Source organism: Rhipicephalus microplus, chromosome X (genome assembly GCF_043290135.1).
Source record: "Rhipicephalus microplus isolate Deutch F79 chromosome X, USDA_Rmic, whole genome shotgun sequence".
NCBI lineage: Eukaryota > Metazoa > Arthropoda > Arachnida > Ixodida > Ixodidae > Rhipicephalus > Rhipicephalus microplus.
In genome coordinates, this window is record NC_134710.1 from 198,973,909 (window position 1) to 198,993,365 (window position 19,457).

Sequence of the window (19,457 nt, forward strand, 5' to 3'; positions counted from 1 at the left end):
TTTGGGTACACGTCAAAGAACCCCAGTAGGTGGAAATTTCCAGAGTCCTCTACTACGGTGTTTCTCATATTCATATAGTGGTTTTGAAACTGTCCACCCCTTATATTAATTTCACGGTCTGCGAAGTTATGCATTGTTAAATGTCCTAGCGTGCGTGAGACTGATGTAGTATGACTAGTTACACATACGACGAAGAATGTTCCAGGTAAGAATTGCAATATAACAAAAATAGTTAACAATTATTGTAACGAAACAATTTGGAATTCTCTGGTAGCTTTTATTTTAGCTATTAGGACAACTGTGAAATGTAAGAAATTCAGTAAATAAAAAGTTGCAGTTTAATATAAATAAACCAGAACACTATTTGTGGCTTATGGTGTGCGCGTGCGGGTGTGTTGCTGTCACCATCCTGTTTGTCGAGTCTGTCACGTGAAGTACTAAAATTGTTCATTTTTGAACAGTGCTGGCCATCAAAAGTTTAACGTTGGCTCCAGCCTTGAAGATCACGGCACCATTAGAAAAACTCCGTGTGCATGCTTACCCAGTTTACGGCGAAAGATCTCTTCGGCTGTGTTGTGCACCACTGAGGTAGTTCTCTCGCAGATTTGCCTAAAGCGTATCACTGAGAAGAGCCCTGGTATTCGCCGGTGTCTTCTTCAGTACAGAACAGAATATTTGCCTTTTTAGTTGTTAAAGAACGGGAAAAAATATATCACTGTCACCAACAAAATAAAAATTAAACACTGCTTACTTTGATCAAGCTTTGTGCCTTCTTCAAGTGATGTACTGTCTCACAAAGGTGTGGTGAAAATAATTTATAACCAATAAATAGTTCCAGAGAGGTAAGGTGACTGGGTTGGGGTCGTATTTGCTTTCTCCCCTCACAGTACTAGATATAATCCCTGCATTGGCAAGCAATGCCGCCCGCGTTCGTTGAACCATGGCCTTTTGGGCCTCAAGGTCCTGACAGCTGAGTAGGCCCGCCTCCCAGTCCTCTCTCAATGCATTGGGATTGATGTAGGGGTAGATGGCTTTTTCAACATGTTTTCGGATATCATAATGCCGCATTTTCTCCACAAGTTTTTGTTTTCGCCCCACTTAACTGTCAGAAATTGTCAGCGCAAACCACGCCCACAGTGATCGAGAAGCTTCTGGACAGCACATTATTTTGTCAAGATTACGCCCCCTTCGTGAACATTATAGATCATTCTGTAACCTACAACACCGCTAGCGATAACGCTAGAATATTCTATGGCAAGTGTATAAATGCCAACACACTTCGGCACTCATCAGTCGATTGACAGCGAACGCTCAGCTCGCTGCTATCAGTTCCAGTGTCTTGCTGTAATCTGACTCCTTTCACGTGGCCACAAGTTCGGCCTTTAATAAACGGTTTAATATTCGACCTGGAGTGCTCCCTTCGTCCACGTCACCATCCCGTGACAATATCGATATATAGGGAACGTGAAAATCATGTATTTGAAATATTTATGTAATCATGTAATTGAAATAAATTTCTAGATTGAAAATAATTATTCCGTTCGTTTTTCACGCTCCATGTTTTGGTCTCAAGAGACAGAACCATATATCCTTCTACTTTCGCTTATGTCCCCACAGCGTCGTTTCATACTACGTCATGGTAGCCGAGTAGTTGAACAGCGTCATATTCTAACGGCTGCGTTACGGCACTCTTATATGGGTGAAGATCATTTGAAAATAATAAATTCAACGTGTATACAGTGTTATATTGATTCATTGCGTACACAACAATGCTTTGTGTTTCATTCTGGAATATATTCACTTCTTAACAAGCCCAGAAAGCACTTCTGTGTGGCATGCAGAATGCGTTTAAAGCATAGTTGGTCAATGTTATAGGCCCATATTGTTTTATCTATGTGTCAAAAAAAAAAAAAGCGCGTTAGCGCTATGTGAGCTGTGCGACCTCGAACAAATGTTTAACCGTATGTACTTCTCATAGAGTTTCGTGCTTCTGCTCTCCGCGCGCCTTGTCACCATTTTCGCCCCTTCGGTTTTATTTGTGCGTTAACACTGGCCTTAGTGGCGTCTCTCTGATGGAATCCGAGTCGCCTTAAAGCCTGCGAAATGGCCTCCGACTATGGAGTGGAATGCGAGGCTGCCGACGCTCCGCCACGGTCTCGGAATGTCACAGTCAGCTTCTTCCTTATTTCTGCCTCTAGCATTTGCTAATTCGACGTCGCAGGCGGTGCAATGCATGCTGGGAACGCGTTGCCTACCGTTCCACCCACGACGAACAGACCGACGCCGGCGGATCTGCTCTGTCTTCAGAGTATCTCTTCACTTCTACTTTTGCTTTGTTTTTACATAACACATGCAGCTCACTGCGGGCGGACTTCATTTCAGCCATCAGGTCTTCACAGCTGCAAGAGAAGTTTTTTCTCGAGGCTTAAATTACAGGCACGAAAAAGACTGCGTTGGTAGACGCGGAGTGAGATGCCAAGGAAAGCAGTCGGAATGCAGGTGCAAAAGGATCAACGAAAGCAGCAAGGCGACTGAAAGGGAAAAAAATACGCGGACACGAATATTTTCTTCTCCTTGCACTGCATTTGACATGACACAGCTCCATGGTTTGATTATTTCACTTATCGAGTATTTCGTTCATTCGTGCTATCACTGAACCTCGCGGTTCTGCCATTCCACATGCATGCTGGAACAAGCACAAAATTTTCATCTCGAGGGCCTTTTCCCGGTTGCTGCTTTTGTTCCGACTTGCGCACCTGCATTCCATCAGCTATTAATACAACCAAGGACGTGGACAGGGCTACAATAGCTGTCACAGCACAACTGAAACAAGGTACTATTCTTGGCGTTATAATCCAGCGATGCAGATGTCAAAATCGAGAATTCTCAGCTTCAATTTAAATGAGGGCGGTGGAGGGGGGGTGGTCATTCAGTAATCTGGAAATAAGGGCAGGGAGAACAACACAGAGTAAACTTGTTCATTTGCTGCACAATTATATCTGCGAGCATCCTTTCGTCCCCTGATAAATAGACACTTTTATGCGGTTACAATGCGCATTTCTTTGAGTATAACAACGCGGATAGAAAATGAGGCGGTCTGTTTGAAAACAAGAAAAGTAAACGCTTTAGGATGCAACACTCGTACACGTGGCACAAAGCCTCGCGACCCATAAAAGCTTTCTCTTTATGAATCAAGTTTCGTGCTTGCAGCAAAGCTGTGCTGGAGGCCCTGTAAAGGAGAAGGAAAGAAGAAAAGACAGCAAGGTTAACCAGGTTCACATGTGAAGTGGAAAGAGACTAAGGGATAGAGATATACATAAATAGGAGGAAGTGTGATGATAAGAACTGTTTGAGTGAGGTTACGCGACATGGTTATGTCCCATGCACGCCGAAAACAAAGATGTACTTGTACATTGACGGTGCACAAGTATAATATACAGGACCTGAAGTGTGGCATGTTCCGCGGTAAAAACCGAGACAGGTCCCTTGAGACACTTCATTACTACATGAAAGTAAGGTCATAGTTTTTACCATATTTCTGTAAGTACTGGACTTGAACCCTCAAGTATTTAATCTAGAACTGAACGTATGGTGATTTTCGTTTGCTGATAAACCCACGAAGTGTGTCTAAAAATTAGCCAAACTTTGTGAATATTCATTTGTCATCTTTCGTCAGCTTCTCTATCTGAGTTTCAGATTTTATTGTGGCAGGTGTGCCCTGTGAATTTGCGTGTGGCTGCGACTTCAGCAAAGCAAGCCAAGATGCGTCACTTGCATCCACGTCTCTTTTGGCGTTTCGTTTTGTGCCTCCTTTGTTGATGTTAGCCAAGCTGAATCCGTGGCAACCGAGCATTTTATGGCATTAAGCTGCGTACGGGGCGACAACTATCTGCGTGCGAAGGTTGGTGGCGAAGCGGGACTTTCAAAGGGCTTAGCAGATATGGAGGAATTGGCTTCCTTTCGTGAATTTTGTTGTTGATGGCACAGCTTTCTGGCAGCCTCATGATGAGTTGAATGGTCTCTCGGCTTTTGTTTTCAACATTGCTGCTTTCCTTTTATTTTCGGCACTCTTTCGGCAAAGCTTCGTGAAACACAGTTCAAATGAAACACTAATAATGATATATCTAGGGCTGAACACTATAAAACCACTATAAGATTATGAGGGACGTCGTAGTGGAGGGCTCCTGCAGTTTCGACCCTCTGGTGTACTGTAACGAGCCCTGGCACCACCCAGTACAAACGCCTCCACCATTTCACCACTATTAAAATGTGAGTGCTGCGGTCGGGATTGAACCCGTGACCTTCGGGTCAGCAGCCGAGCATCTTAACCGCTACGCCACCGCAGCGGACACAAGTTGAACGCTATAAAATAGCGACTTCGCAGTAATCACAGGAGTGAATTTCAGAGCTTCTATGACCGACTAGTCTCAAGTAAAGGTGGATTTTTCAACTTGTTGATGCGCTATAGAAGTATTGTCAAGAGTGGCGGAGAAATAATGAATATGAAACAATGGCACGCCCAAACACACACATACAAGCGCTAACGTTCAACAATTAATATTCATTGAAAGCCAGATTGAAAATTATATACATAAAAATTGCGTTCCTTGTGGCATGCAACTTGTCCTAGCTTTTAGCCAAGCTCTTCGGCTAGCTCGTGTGTAGTTATCAAGTTGGCATTCCATCGCTTGGTTTCATCTTGGTGCATGCGTGAAAATGAGCACTCATCAAAAACTGGCGAACAACCACACATGTGCAAATGCGCACATCTTTGTGTATTTCAGAAGATTTTTTTTAGAATAGACTTTTCACTAACTCCGCTGAGTGCAGGTGCGACATTGTAGCGGCTTCGCTATGGAAGTTTAGAATGATATGTTAGGTTCAGCGTCCCGAAACTGCCTTCTGATTATGAGAAACGCCGCAGAAAAGGGCTCAGGAAATTTCGGCCACCTGAGGTTCTTTAACATTCACCCAAATTTAGGGACACGTGCCTCAACCATTTTCAACTTTTCAAGAATGCAGCTGCCGTGGCCGGGATTCAATCCCGGATCCTTCGGGTCCGCAGTTAAGCGTCATCACCACTATACTATCCTGGTGAGGCTTCGCAAAGGATGTGAAAAGTTGCCTTATATACGCACAAAGGTATAGTCGTCCTCGAACACTATCTTCAAGCAGGTTGAGGTTCACGTTTATGCTGGCTTTATTGTCTGCCTTGAAAAGTACATAGAATTCGAAGCACGGAATTGCACGATATACGTCGTAGACGACACCAGCGACGATGTTACAGTCCATGGGAATTCAGGAATTGACTTTCATTTCATCCAGCTCTGTGATGTTGCGAAGGATATCCAGTGCAGCAAGCATGTGAAGCATCAATCACCAAGACGTTCTTACGTGGTCGCACTCTGAGATCGGTGATTTCAGTCAGCACCGGTCCCTCCAGATTGCCTTTTGTGGTGCTTTATGTGATCGTCTTGGACAGCAAGAACAAAAAAAAAAAAGGATTGGTGTTTGTCGCGGGTTTCCTTTGCGGGCTTTCATTCAACGCGCTTCATGATTAAGTGGTTCTGGTGTTTTGCCTCTTCATCTTGAGGCCCATTACCAGCTTGAAGCCTTCGTCGCAGCGCTCCATGCTACTCCGCGAGTAGACATGAGCGCCGTCACTGTCAGAGTCGCTGTAAGAGCCTGTCTGCTTCTTGGACGCGGCCGCCACAGACTCGTCCGATTGATTGATTGATTTGTGGAGTTTAACGTCCCAAAACCACCATATGATTATGAGAGACGCCGTAGTGGAGGGCTCCGGAAATTTAGACCACCTGGGGTTCTTTAACGTGCACCCAAATCTGAGCACACGGGCCTACAACAGACTCGTCCGGGCTGGAGCACGTCTGAGCTAGTTCACGTCCATCGCCGACAAACACAGTAACAGTCTTTTCGAAAAGAACATGCGATTGTATAAAAAAGAGGAAGAGATACTCGAAAAGCTTCCTCATAGGCAGACACCTCACCATTGCCCTCAATAAAGGTTCAGTTTGTGGACGTACGAAGATCACGTCGGCCGACCGTAACGTATCAGTGGTGATAATACAAACCTGCAGGTTTTAAGAAAACGAATAGATCAGCGCAATCCCACCTAATTCGTTGAAGGTAGGCCATGCAAACGTGGAGGACAGCTAATCGTGACTTTCACTACCGCATGAGCTTGAACGGCGAACAACTGATACTTTCTTTCTTGAAGCAATGATATCATTAGTTTATACTTATTTTTTCACAAATTACCGCAACATTACTTGGTCACCAAAGAAACCATATCTGAGGAAGGAAAGAAAATGAGTGAAAGGAAAGGCAGGGATGTTAACCAGTTTGGCGTAACCGGTATGCTACCCTGCACAGGGTAAATGGATGAAGAGGATTGAAAGTATAGTACAGAGAAAGATGGGCAGCACACATGCGCACATATAAATAGCACACAGGGATAACACAAAAAAAAGAAACATACATTCTCAGTTTCTTCCCACTTTGATTCTAGACGTTTGTACTCATACACTATTAGACTGCATGTACGAGTTATTTCATGCATGCTTTATGTAGGCTCTGCAGCCTTGTTTTGCAAGTGTTGCAATTCTCTGCGCGACAGCAGAAAAGAAGCTATGGTGCAAAATGCCACATTGCATGCCTTTCTCGAAAAGCTAACGTTGCAAGTACAGAAACACTGATAAAGCAGGTTTCTTAGCTGGGCAGTCGGAATCCTCATGTGATGACTAAGGAGCTTAAAACACTCTGTAGTGAGAATTTCAGAAAGGGAGCACCCTCTACGTACCCTAATGTGTTACTTGTACAACGTTAACTTGCAGCATTAATGCATTTTGGTGTACTTGCGCATACGCATTTACCAGCGAATGTGCGTACATCTCAACTATACGGTCTCTATAAATTTCGTTCCCTTGTGACATTCAATCAGCTCACATTTTCTTTCATCACCGTACCTAATAAGCTGCGTGATGATAGTGCTGCAAGAATGTAGGCAAATTTAAAGGATAATTGTACATACATAATTTATGTATTACGGTTAATATAAAAGACAAGAAGCTACGCCAGCGCTTGAAGGTAGGATCAGTTTACCACCGTCTTTGAACGTGATGGCTGCAAAGGTACCTCAGGAACCCACTGCGCATTCGCTTTGTCCTTCGTCAGCATGACCGACAGATAGTTGGTGAAAGGAGATAGCACATTTGTAAGCATTTTCTACTATAATTGAACACTAACTAATGTGTGCTGAGGCATCTACAGGTTGAGAGGCATGTAGAAGAGGAAGAACGTCAAATGGTAAGGGCATCCGTGGTGGTGGAATATATAATAAGTATCAGTAAGTGCCATCGTAGCGGGCTTAGTATAAAGCAAGTGATTGATTAAAGGCGATAGTGTTTCAAAAAGCTCTATTTCAGCGGTGGTAGTGTCGCCCTCATGCGAAATGTTATGTTCTCGCATACGCAACGCGCCTTTACGGAAACTGCGTTGGTTTTAATAAACTAAAAAAATTAAACTTTAAAAGGAGCATATAGATCTGAAAAGAGGGCCCAGAAGACAGTGAACTGGGAAATGTAAATAATAATAATAATAATAATAATAATAATAATAATAATAATAATAATAATAATAATAATAATAATAATTATTATTATTATTATTATTATTATTATTATTATTATTATTATTATTATTATTATTATTATTATTATTATTATTATTATTATTATTATTATTATTATACCTGGGTTTTTACGTCCAAAAATCATGACATGATTAAAGGCACGCCGTGGTGGAGAGCTCAGAAAATTTTCCCTACCTGGTGTCAACGTGCATCGAAATGGCACCGTACACAGGCCTCTAGCATTTCGCGAGAAACATAAATAGTGTAGATAAATCATAGGTGCAGCGTAGCGTTGCAGCTTGCTGTCAACCACCTTATCAACAGTAGCAATCGAAATACCGTATCTGCTGCCTTTTAGAGAAAGGTTGTTGAAACAATCCATTATTTACATTTGGCGCTGAAGTTGGTTCTCTTTCTGGCACTTCCAGGGAAAGATAGAGAGGCGAATAGTTTGGGTGGACTGCAGTATCTGGTTTGCTACTCTGTGCTTAGTTCTTTTTCATTTTCATTTCATTCTGATCACGACTGAAAAGAAATAGCCATTAGCAGAAAATGATGACCACGACTACTTCGTTAGTTCTATTTTTATATTGAGAAGTGGTGTGAGGGTGGTTGAAACAAACACTTGCGAGCCGCATAGGCCACCACAAATCAAGTGCGAAATCTTGCCACTGTTAGTCGGGGTGCATTTGAGGGAGTGATACTAAACGTAGGAAAGCGAGAGCAAAATATATTGATATAGCAGAAACGTTATACTCAGCCGCGAATGGCATAGCAAAGTTTCTTTACGCTGTGATTGTGGGCTCAGAGCATATAGTAGGGTAATTTAAAGCTAGTAAACAACGACTTGTGTTGATGAAAGCGGTTAAGCTCTTAAAAGCCCGATTATTTGACTGCAGCGCGGAGTTCGAAGCATTCTCTCTACGACAGGGAATCGAAAATAATCTTTACAGCAGTTTTGCCTACTAAAAATGTTTCCAGCACGAAATACACTGACAAAAGTAGCAATAGCTAAAACGCCATAGACACTGCTCTATAGAGTAGAAGTTGAACGTTATTATTCGTCTCTACAGTTTTTTTAACAGGAAGCAACAAACTTGAAGTACTAACATAAAGTTCATGGGCGTTTTTTAACGGCAGAAAAAATCACCATGTAGCATATATAGGTTGCCAAAAATAATTTGGTTGGTCGGTTTGGATTGCCGTATACAATGTTATGAAACGCACTTAAAACTTATGTCATTAGGAATAATGATGGCCAATCGATGTGAGATTATTAGCTAAGCACAACTTTAAAATTACTCACTCGAGCCCCACATGGCAAGTCACGTGTTTTTGCTTTTGTTCAGTTGCGGCCAACCACTTTCTTTTATGTAAATTTTTGATGGTAGTTACGTAAAACACCTGGTCTATTATTTGTGAATAGTTGTCGTTTTTCGATTGGAATAGCATGCTCACTGAAGAACATTGACTTTACATGCATCAGATAAAGCGTGTGTAAAAGTGCCTGGGAGGAATTTAAATGGCGGATACGTTCAAGTGTGGTGTCTCTGATCGTCGAAGGTGGGCGCTGATTATTTGCGATTTTAGTAAAAAAAGAACGTTAATCTATCCTTTTATAAAATGAATTTGTAAAAAATTTTATAAAGTGAATGAATAAAATGACATTTTTATAAAATGAAATGAAGACATGGTTTAGGTTCCTTGAGTTTCTCTTGCATAAGTCGAAGATCTTTTTTTTGTTATTTAGTACTCTGGCGATCAGTGATACTATAGACTCAGCTAGCACTAACACTCTACGGTTAAGGGTAATCGTGCATTAACACTTACGCCGATTCATTCAGTCGTATAATAACCGTATTATTTGAGAGACTGCATTCGGGTACCACGTGATTACTGCAGAATGTTTATTTCTCGCAGCACAGAAGCCAGAAAAAGCGGTAAAGTTTGGTATCCCCGGTAAACCTATAGGTTATAACTGTGGTATACTTACGACTAAAATTGAAATAAATTAAAGTGCACGGACAAAAAATCAGGCTTTCTATTGGTGGGGGGCTAACACCCAACGCCTGAATTATGCGCCCGATGCTTTGTAATGTTATTGACTATAGAAGGCGCTTGCCCGTTGACTTTGTGAAGTATTTCTGTATGTGTTCTGCGAGCCTTTAAAGTCCGCTGTCACCTCGCGCTTAAGTTCACTTGCCACGTGACACCTTCTGCCACACTAGTCAGCTTGGCTACGAGCTATTCTTGCTAACACTCTCAGGTATGACACATACAGAAAGACCCAACAAAGTGGAAGTGGGAGCGCATAGCTGAATTGAGAGCATCGGATACGCAATTTGAATATTGAGGATTCAGCTACCACGGACGGAAAGGGTGATTTCTCGTCTACTTAAATTCAGTCCAGTATAAGTTCTAATTGCTACAATGCAAACATATACAACAATTATATCGTATGTTTTTCCTAAATGATGGTCCATTTCGCTGTGTCTACCAAAGAATAACGCTCTCGTTAAAATTACCCTTCTTTCATGTAAATCGTGTGGTTTCGCGCAAGCAAACGGTTCAGGACGACAGAAAACACCGCTCACTGTTGAGCATCTCTAGGTTCTTTCGCCTCCTAAAAATAAACAAAGAAGTAATAGCGAGTTTCTGTACAGTAGGCAGAAAATACAGAGGAGGTCAAAATGACTGCAACCGCTGATTAAAACTACATCGTTCACTTTTGGTGCACGCTAAATGTACACAAGATGCTGGTGAATATATAACTTCATGTTTAGCTCCCACCGACCTCAACCAGGCAGGCCCGTAGCTAGGGAACAGACCTAGGATCTCCCTCACCCTTATTTCCCAAACTTTTGGTGGAGGAACGATTCTTACTGAAAACAATAAAAAACTGACAACTTTGCCGCAAAGGCGAAAAATGAACGCAATACCAACAAATTGGAAGGTCACACGAAGAATGGCAAGCAGTTAGAAATGCACCCAGCGTTTCTCACGCACAAATGACGCACGTAACGTAATCACAGATACAAATGAACGCGAATAACATGATGACAAACGGTACTGAACCTACAAAACGTGCATAGCCGCTAGATACCTAGCTGTGTCTCAAGAAACTTTGTCGGTGGCTATGCATACTCGTGCGCATTTTTCAAGTGCACTTCGAGACTGTGGCAGGGATGATTGCACGAAATCAGTTTCACCGAAAAAGTGAAGAAATGAATATGATAGCAACAAATTCCAATGGTATACAAAGTGAGTCTGACAGTCAACTCATTAAAATTTGATCTCACATATTTCTACAAAACGCTGGTGTAAGAGAACACGGTCGCTATAGGTACACTCTGGGCATCGTTTTTTTTTTTTTGAGAGCACAGTCAGTAGAAGGCCCCGCCTGCTGTGGGGGCAAAAGGCGCACGCAGACGACCATGGCCGGAAAGGCAATGTTGGCTCCGCAGAAAGAGGAGGCTAGCGCATCCTTCCCCGAATATATATGTACATGCTACATATACATATACCTGAATGACGGCGGCGGCAGTGGGAACGGGAAAGAACCACCCGAGACTATTGATATAATTCGCAATATTAGGTATTGTGAAATACTAGCACTTTCAGCAAGTGCCCCCCTCCCCTCGCATTCGAAAAAAATTTCTGGATACAGACCGGCAACAGACACATCCACAAAATAATCAGAATACGTTATCGCTACTGAGCTGGTGCTTGTCACTGCTTCTTGAAGCAGAACAACCAAGGTAGGAACAAGTAAACAATAAAAACGTTTGCACCATAAGTAAAACAAGTCACTTTAACAATGCTGGAACAATTCACGAAGCTCTGCTTCGGTCAAAGCGTTCTTGTCTTTCTCTTCTTTCACTGGCGTGGCCAGTCAAAACCCCACTTTTGTCTACGTGCATTACAGTATTACTTTTCTTGTTTATTTTTATTGGTTGGTTGGAACGATTACAAGAGATATGACGATCAATTTCTCAGTATAGTCCAGCAGCTATATATTCTTTCATATTTAATTTTTCCTAACTGAGATGAGAAGAGCAGTCTGCAGTCGAGGCATTTTTCTCTCCTAGATGCCCCTGACAGCAAAAATGCCATAAATAAATGATGAAGCCGTCACCTGTCATTGCTCGCAGGCCATCCATCTCCGACTATCACGTGGCACGTTGGCCACTCGGCGATGAACCACGCCGTGACGCAGCTTCAAGGTGACAAGACGCTGTCGTGGATCGAGCTTCAGCGACTGGAGCGCAGTCATTTTCAGACAGAGGTCACTTGCGCTGCTGCCAGTGGCACTGGGAACCAGCCAATCAAATCATCTGTCACTGTTGACCTCAACTGTAAGTTTGCACGACAATGCGCATGCATTCATGATACGTTTCACTTATACCGATGGTGCTAAGTGTACGTTTGTCACTTTGGCATTCTTGCCATTTTGCCTCTGCCGCTGACCTCGGACGTTCACATGCGTATTTCCAATTGAAGTTTATCAAATATGCTCGTTAAAGACTTTCGTCACACTTTCAGAATCAGGCGTGAGTGATGTTTGCCAAGCTATGACTGCCAAAGAACTAAGCAGAACAGCAATTATGCGGACTATAGGCCATATCAGTTACCAAGCTATAATGACGGTTGAAGGCTTCATTAGTTACACTCATAAAACGAACTTACGTGCAGCTTTATTCATCATGTTGGCCTAGTATCTATGGTGAAGCGCTGCTAAGCATGGTGGCGCTTGTTTGAATTCGATCCGGCGACGACAACCACATTTCAGTGTATGCGAAATGGGAAAGCACCAATTTATTTAAATTTCAGTTTGCACAAAATAATCTAGGTAGATCATACTACAATAAAAGAACGTCCGCGCACATATTGCGTTAAAAATGTATCGTATCCTTCTAAGTTTTTTGCGAGTGAGTGGCTTCAGTGACGTATGGTGAAATATGAGAAATTGTCTAATAAAGATTGTCACTGAAGCCCTCATTTCAACAACTGAACTTGTTTTTTTTAAGCTGTGTTTTGAAGCAAGAGCTCTACTCCCCTATCTACGAACCCAGAAAAAACCATATTTTCATGAATCTGATCTTCAAGCTAAGCCCATGTCAAGCCAGCGTCTCTAGGCAGCGTTGGCACCACCGAAAGGTTTTTTTTGACGTTGTCCTCCAGATAAAAATTAGGAGCACACACTACGGGATTGAAATTACCAGCACATGCGCACTGCGTTTCTAGGTGTACGCTGGGGTTGATATGATCAACGCTGTGCATCAAAATATTGTGCTATTGCAATCTGCACTGGCTTTGATGTGAAGGATTTGGGGCTCCACTAATTAGACGACGGGTTGAGATGTGCTTTGGAAATTACATACCTCTCCTCTAGCACCCCAGAGTTACTCCGTAAAGTATCTAAGAATACTGCGTCGGGAATCAATTTACGTGAAAACAAATCTTCATAATCTGCCGAAAATCAGCACAGTTACAAGGCTTTATATCACGTTTTAGGTGCTTTCTCTCTTTGATTCTCGCGAACACGCAAAGAGCTACACAGGGAGGGATGAAAGAGCAAAGCTATGTCACGCGTGCATCATAAGAAGCGATCACTTTCTCCAACTTCCGGTGCGCTAGCGTTGAAACGGGGCAATGCCCGGCATGTGACGACACGTCATGGTAAGAAGCGCGTCTGATCCAAATGTCACTGTTGTTTTATACCAGATATCGAATAAGAGCAAAGGTCTACTGCATGATGAAAGATCTGCTGTGTGACAGCTCTCTGGAGAGAGTGTATGGGCCTCGGAGGCGGAAATGTTTTAGGCCCGTGTACTCAGATTTGGATGCACGTTAAAGAACCACAGGTGGTCAAAATTTCCGGAGCCCTACACTACGGCGTCTCTCATAATCAAATAGTCGTTTTGGGACGTTAAACCCCACAAATCAATCAATCAGTGTGTATAGGCCTCTGTATGCAGAGAAGGCGGTTAGGAAAGTGACCATTTCGCTCATTGCTTGTGAGTTATACTTGCCACGCGTGACTAAAAGATGTTACGGAGCTGTTCACAGCAGCACCTGCTTTCCGCTGGATGTGTTTCTTCACCAACACGAGGAATATTTCACGACCCATCACAGCGGCATGTGCTGCACGCTCTTGGGTTTTGGCAAAGTCTTGCTTGCCCCTTCTTTCCTGCCTGTATATTCGACAACGTGCGCGCTGCATTAGAAAATACCATATACCAAATAATTCTTTGAATGCCTGAAAACTGCGCCATGCGAATATTGTAATCATCTAGGCTTCCAGACACTTTCTTTGAGACGTCATCAACTCCTGTTTTTTGTAAGCCCTCAATAAACTACCGAAATCTCTGCTGGTATCTGAAGCTACTTACGAGGCAAATACCATTTACCAATACCAGTTATGAAGTCGTTAAAAAAATGTCAGTCAATAAAAACATAAGAGCTAGGCAGCCATACGCATATCAAGAAAAAAAATGTTTGTAAGAGAGTAATGAGTGTCCTCGTGAACCGGTAAGGAAGCGTCGTATCTTTTCCTATGCGAGATCACGGGTCGATCATTCTTCGGCAGCCATCTTGGATTGCACGGCGCGCCACCTATAACCCACGGGCATTGCGAATAGGTACGTACTGTAATCCCCGAACTTGTGACGTTGTCATAAAAGGAAGGAAACATAAGGCGCTCCATCAAGCGGGTCAGTGGCAACGCTGCCAGTCCGACTCAAGAAGCCGTATCAATACGGCAACGTCGACAGGCCAAGCCGGAGCTGAGACCGCGAAACATTTCGCGGATGATTCGCGGTATACAGTATGATGCTTCGCCCCATTTTTAGGGTTCATTGCGCGCATATGATAGACTGTTTCTGAACAGAGGATCTTTTTGACCTCGGACATAGGCCTATGTCGTAGGCAGTAACCTCGGCGGGTAAGCAGTGTAAGTGCCACAGAAAGCATGTTTGCGCCGAGCCGCTCTAAGCCTACAGTACTCCTACATACTTTAGCAGAATAAGGGGTGGGAAAAGAATGTGAGGGTGGGGAGGAAGGAAAGGAATAGGGGACAATGCAAAGAATTGCATAGCCTTGCTCGTAGTATGATTTGTGAGCCATATAGACAGTGTTCGAGCCAAACTACTCTTAGCAAATTCACGAATAGCATATACAGCGAGAAAGTGGGAAAGGGCAGTTACGATGAGTATTACAGCGAAAGCTGTTATGAGATCACAACAAGGGTCGCATGCGCAGTAGTTGTCCGCCGCCGCTGCCACAGGTGTCCGCTATCACGGGAAATGAGAAAAAAAGAGAAAATAGAACACAAGGGTCACGATGGCACTCGAACACGAGTTCCCTGCGTCTCAGCCCTGTGTTATACAACTGAGCCACGGTGGCGCTTGACACTGTTGCAAACTGACCTCATAGGCAGGCTTGATGTTGGGGGATGAATCACGTTAATAGAGTAATAAAAGCGTTTTAGAAAAGCAAAAGAACAATCAGAGGTCTGAAATGCGATTTGCATAAAGAGTGGGTCGCAGAACTTTCCCACCCATTAATCGTGCTCCAGGAATTATTATTCATCGTCGTAAGCCACATCATCAAAAAATTACACAAAACTGTTTGCAAGTGTGAAGTGGGTACCACGCTGCTTTGAAGAATTACGAAGGATGACATAGTATATGTATTCCACCTACACAAAATTTTTGATGATTTATGGATTGGTTGATTTAGAGACTTTGACGCCACAAAACCGCCATACGATTTCGAGAGCCGCTGTAGTGAAGTGCCCTAGAAATTTCAACCACCTGGGGTTCTGTAACGTGCGCCAAATCTGAGCACCCTGACCTATAGCATTTTCGCCTTCATCGTAAATGTAGCTTCCACAGCCGGAATTCCATCCGCGACGTGCAGGTCAGCAGCCTATTCATTCCTTAGCGACTAACTTGTCTACCGCGGTAGCTCATCATTTATAGCGTAGTGGTACTCTGCTAATGCGCTTATAGCAGTTACTGAGAGAGTGAATAATGATCTCCAAGGCCGCTCATCCAGCTTTCACTGTGACTGTGCTGCGCGTTGCGCAAAGGCCTGTCGTTTTTTTTTTTTTTTTTTTTTACCAATCAACCTTCAGGATAGGACCTTCTTGAATAGTATATGCAAAAGCGGCTGTGAAAGGGAAGTGAAAGTGGCGAGGACTGGGATAAGGTGGGGTGTAGAGAAAGGAAATTGATGAGTTGAGAGGGTAAACCAGAGCATAACCATGTGCCGTATATCAATGTGAGGATTGAGAAAAAGAAGTGACGGTGAGGAGGACTTTGATAGGTTAGGGTGCAGGGAAAAAATGTGGAGGTGAGAGGGTAAACCACAGCATAACCATGTACAGTATAGCCTAGCAAAGGTTGCCAAAGAGAAGTGAAGGTGAGGCGGACTGTGACACAGTGAAATAGAAAGGAAAATGAGGATGTGAGAGGGTGAAAAACAGCATGATCACTACCATATAGTTCAGCAAGGGTTGAGAAAGAAAAGTAATCGCGAGGAGCATTGTGATAGGGTGGAGTGGAAGGAAAGAATTTGAGGGGGTGAGAAGGTAAACGACAGCATAACCATGTACAGTGTATGGTAGAGATGGTTGAGAAAGAGAAGGGATGGTGATGAGTATTTTATTTAAACTGTGGTGGAGGGCACAGAAAATGAGGAAATGAGAGGGTAAAACACAGTTTACATATGCACAGTATAGCACACCAAGGGCTGAGAAAAAAGGGTAGGTGAGGCGGACTGTGAAAGGGTGGGGGGGGGGGAGAAATTAAGATGAGGACGTGAGAGGGTAAACAACCACATAACCATGTACAGTATACAGTAACAAGGGTTGAGAAAGAGAAGTGATGGTGATGAGGACTGTGATAGGTTAAGGAAGAGGGAAAATAAAATGAGAAAGTGAGGAGGTAAACTAAAGCATAACCTTGTTCGGTATATTACATAGCAAGGGTTGAGAAAGAAAAGTGAAGGCGAGGGGGACTGTGATATAGATGGGAGGAGGTGAAAGACTAAACTACAGCATAACAATGTAGAGTATATTATAGAAAGGGTTTAGAAAGAGAAGTGATGGTGAGGAGAAATGAAGTATTGGTCAGGAAAAGGAAAACATGGAGAGAGGAAAATAATATAGACAAAGAAAGATAGCAAGATGTAGCAGAAGATAAAGAATGAAAGATGAAAGGAAGAATAGGAAAAAGATAAATTGACAAAGAAGTGTATCTTGGTTTTGGGACGTTAAACCCCACATATCAATCAAATCAATGAAGTATATCTGTGTTCTCTAGCAGGCCGTACTTGCTTGCGAGCTCCGCTGTTTACTCAGCATACACAAACATGAAGCGGCCTTATTTTTTGTTGTTTTATTGTGACTAATTTCCAAACACACATTTTTTACAGCTTGAGTGTTCTATATAGGTTGTATTCGCGTGACGTCAGGTTGGTGTTTGGGGTAGCGAAAAGTGCGCCAACTGTGCTGGCAACCGTGTGGCCACCATTTTGAAGTATACAAGTGGTTCCAAGAGGTGCACACAAGTCACTGCGGGCACGCTGCTCTCGCTTTAATTTCATTTGGCCTTAGGAGGCGAGAGATTTACAATTACTGAAGCTGCTGCATCTATGGGTGAGGCGTGGTTGGCTTGCTTGAGCGTGCACACCGAGAAATCGGACGCCTATGCTAAACAGCGATACAAATACAAAGTAACTCTCTGCAATGTGCGTTGACCGACTTATTTTGATGAGCGAGGAAGCCGCGATCAACACCCGACTCATCTCGAAAGTGGAACTCGAAGACTTGAACGACTACTTTGGGCATACTATAAGTTTTGTGACGCACGAATGACTGCAACGAAGATATATTTGTATGCTTGATTAGCGGGTTTGTCCACGAACCCTCACTAAGAAGGCAAGGTGACTGCATCGCTGTGTGCGCAAAGATAAGACGATCTGTAGTTAAATTCTATCTGTGTGGCCAAAGTCAAGTTTACTCATCAATTTTATACTAGTGCGATGTTTTAAGAATTTAGTTGAACCTGCGGGCTTACCTGCGCTTACGAACTTGCACTTTGAAACACCATTGCACAGGACACATTCAATTGTGGTGAAGTGCACACGAGGCGGAAATTTTGACAGTTGAATCACCCACAGCCTTAATCAAATGAAATGTATCTGGAACATAAAATTATACACTAGATCAAGGTTACGAGCAACCTTTGCTCTGACAAAAGTGCACTGATCCACGTCACTTAAGCAAGAAAAAACAGAAGCGTGTGCCTCTCATTTAGGCTGCAGTGTACCACGCATTTCTTAGTATGAATAGTTCAATGTTGAGTACTCCGCTGTGTTATGCTTTTCGCAGTCTCTGCCAAAGCATTGAAACTGGCTGCATATATTTCATGTTATTGCGATTTTTAAATTTTTGTTCTTTTTTGTGTCTGAATTACCCAAAGCTGTCAGACACCGAACTCAACTGAGTTCCCAGTCGCAGGTGAACCACTTTCAAGCACTCACCCCACAGCCTTGGTAAAATCAGCATGGCGAAGACGACTGAATCATTCGCCACATCACCGCACCGCAACCTCTAGTGTGCGGTACATTGCCCATGAATAACGTTTGTCTAGGAATAAAATTTAACCGCTTTTGCGTTATCAGGCTCGTCACCCTTCTAATTTGTGCGATGGCTTCATTGAAATCCGGCACAATCAAACGTGATAACGGCTGGTTAGCGCAAAAAAAAAAACAGCTCAACTTCGGTATCACACAAAGGCACGCACTCTTTATACATGGCCCTAACCATCGCCGCCAAAACTAGTGCCGTCTCCGCATTACCAGCAGGCTGTGTTGATATGCTGAGGCGTAGGCTGCGGGAACACGGGGTTGCTTCAATGTGAATACCACCTATGTGAAAACAAACGCTGCTTGATGTGGGGTTTATTTCTCACTTTTTACGCAGCTAGAGCTCATTCTATGTGGAAAATAAATCTAAGCCGGAGAACATTACCCATGTGGTAAACCTTTATCTATATATTATATAAAAAAAGCGCTATGTTATCACAGGTGCTGGTTCGAATGTCGTTGGTAAACATTTCTTCAGCTCAGTTATTCGCTTCTTGATGCGGTGAGTACTAGAATGGGAAAAATACTTCCCGCTCAACGTATTAGCAGCTTTAATTGATTTGAACAGCTACTTGCTTTTTTTCTTTTTGTTGTTTGTATTTTTTGTTGTTGTTTGACAGACTAATGTAATGAAAGCCAACAATGTCTGCGGAGGTCATTTCTCAGATATCAGCACCCAATCGGTCAAAGCACTCTGCCCAGAGGGAGAGACTCGCGAAAGCTGTAACTTCTATTTATGGGTGAAAATAAAACAGCTCGAAAAAGGGAAGTCTACCACTCGGGTGCAATTCAGAGGGACTCCATCGTAAGAGTGCATCGTAGCCGTTCAGATTAATGAGGTTTCTGCCGGTAGGCGCCAGCTGAGTGACGTGACACGGTCGTGCGGGTTAGGTTTGATGGATGATGCGGTTGCTCGGTAACGACGGAAGTATACAGGGAAGCCTCTGCAGACGTCTAGCCAGAGAAGTATACACAAATTGACAGCAAGCAAAACAATTCGGATGGATGATGTGGAATCGCGATACATCTGCGGCTATGCCGGGCAGCAGTGTAAGTAACAGTTTTGTTTCTAGAGCTGGGTGCTATACTATATTATAAGTCCTACATATTTGGATTTTAGCGCCCAAAAACCACGACATGATTAGGAGACACG

General features: G+C 43.1%; 1 protein-coding gene and 1 long non-coding RNA gene across 2 annotated transcripts in view; one reads left to right on the top strand and one right to left on the bottom strand.

The window, feature by feature from the left end:
* The window catches only part of LOC142775925 (neuronal cell adhesion molecule-like), a 935,753-nt gene that overhangs the window by 769,384 nt on the left and 146,912 nt on the right, over window positions 1-19,457 (top strand). The window contains exon 5 of the mRNA XM_075878461.1: window positions 11,803-12,006. Coding sequence (XP_075734576.1) covers window positions 11,803-12,006 — 204 coding nt within the window. The remainder of the gene's footprint in view (window positions 1-11,802; window positions 12,007-19,457) is intronic.
* The window catches only part of LOC142775926 (uncharacterized), a 34,470-nt gene continuing 18,178 nt past the window's right edge, over window positions 3,166-19,457 (bottom strand). Inside the window, exons 2-3 of the long non-coding RNA XR_012887153.1 lie at window positions 11,787-11,961; window positions 3,166-3,229 (exon numbers count right to left, since the gene is read on the bottom strand). This is a non-coding gene — a long non-coding RNA (uncharacterized LOC142775926). The remainder of the gene's footprint in view (window positions 3,230-11,786; window positions 11,962-19,457) is intronic.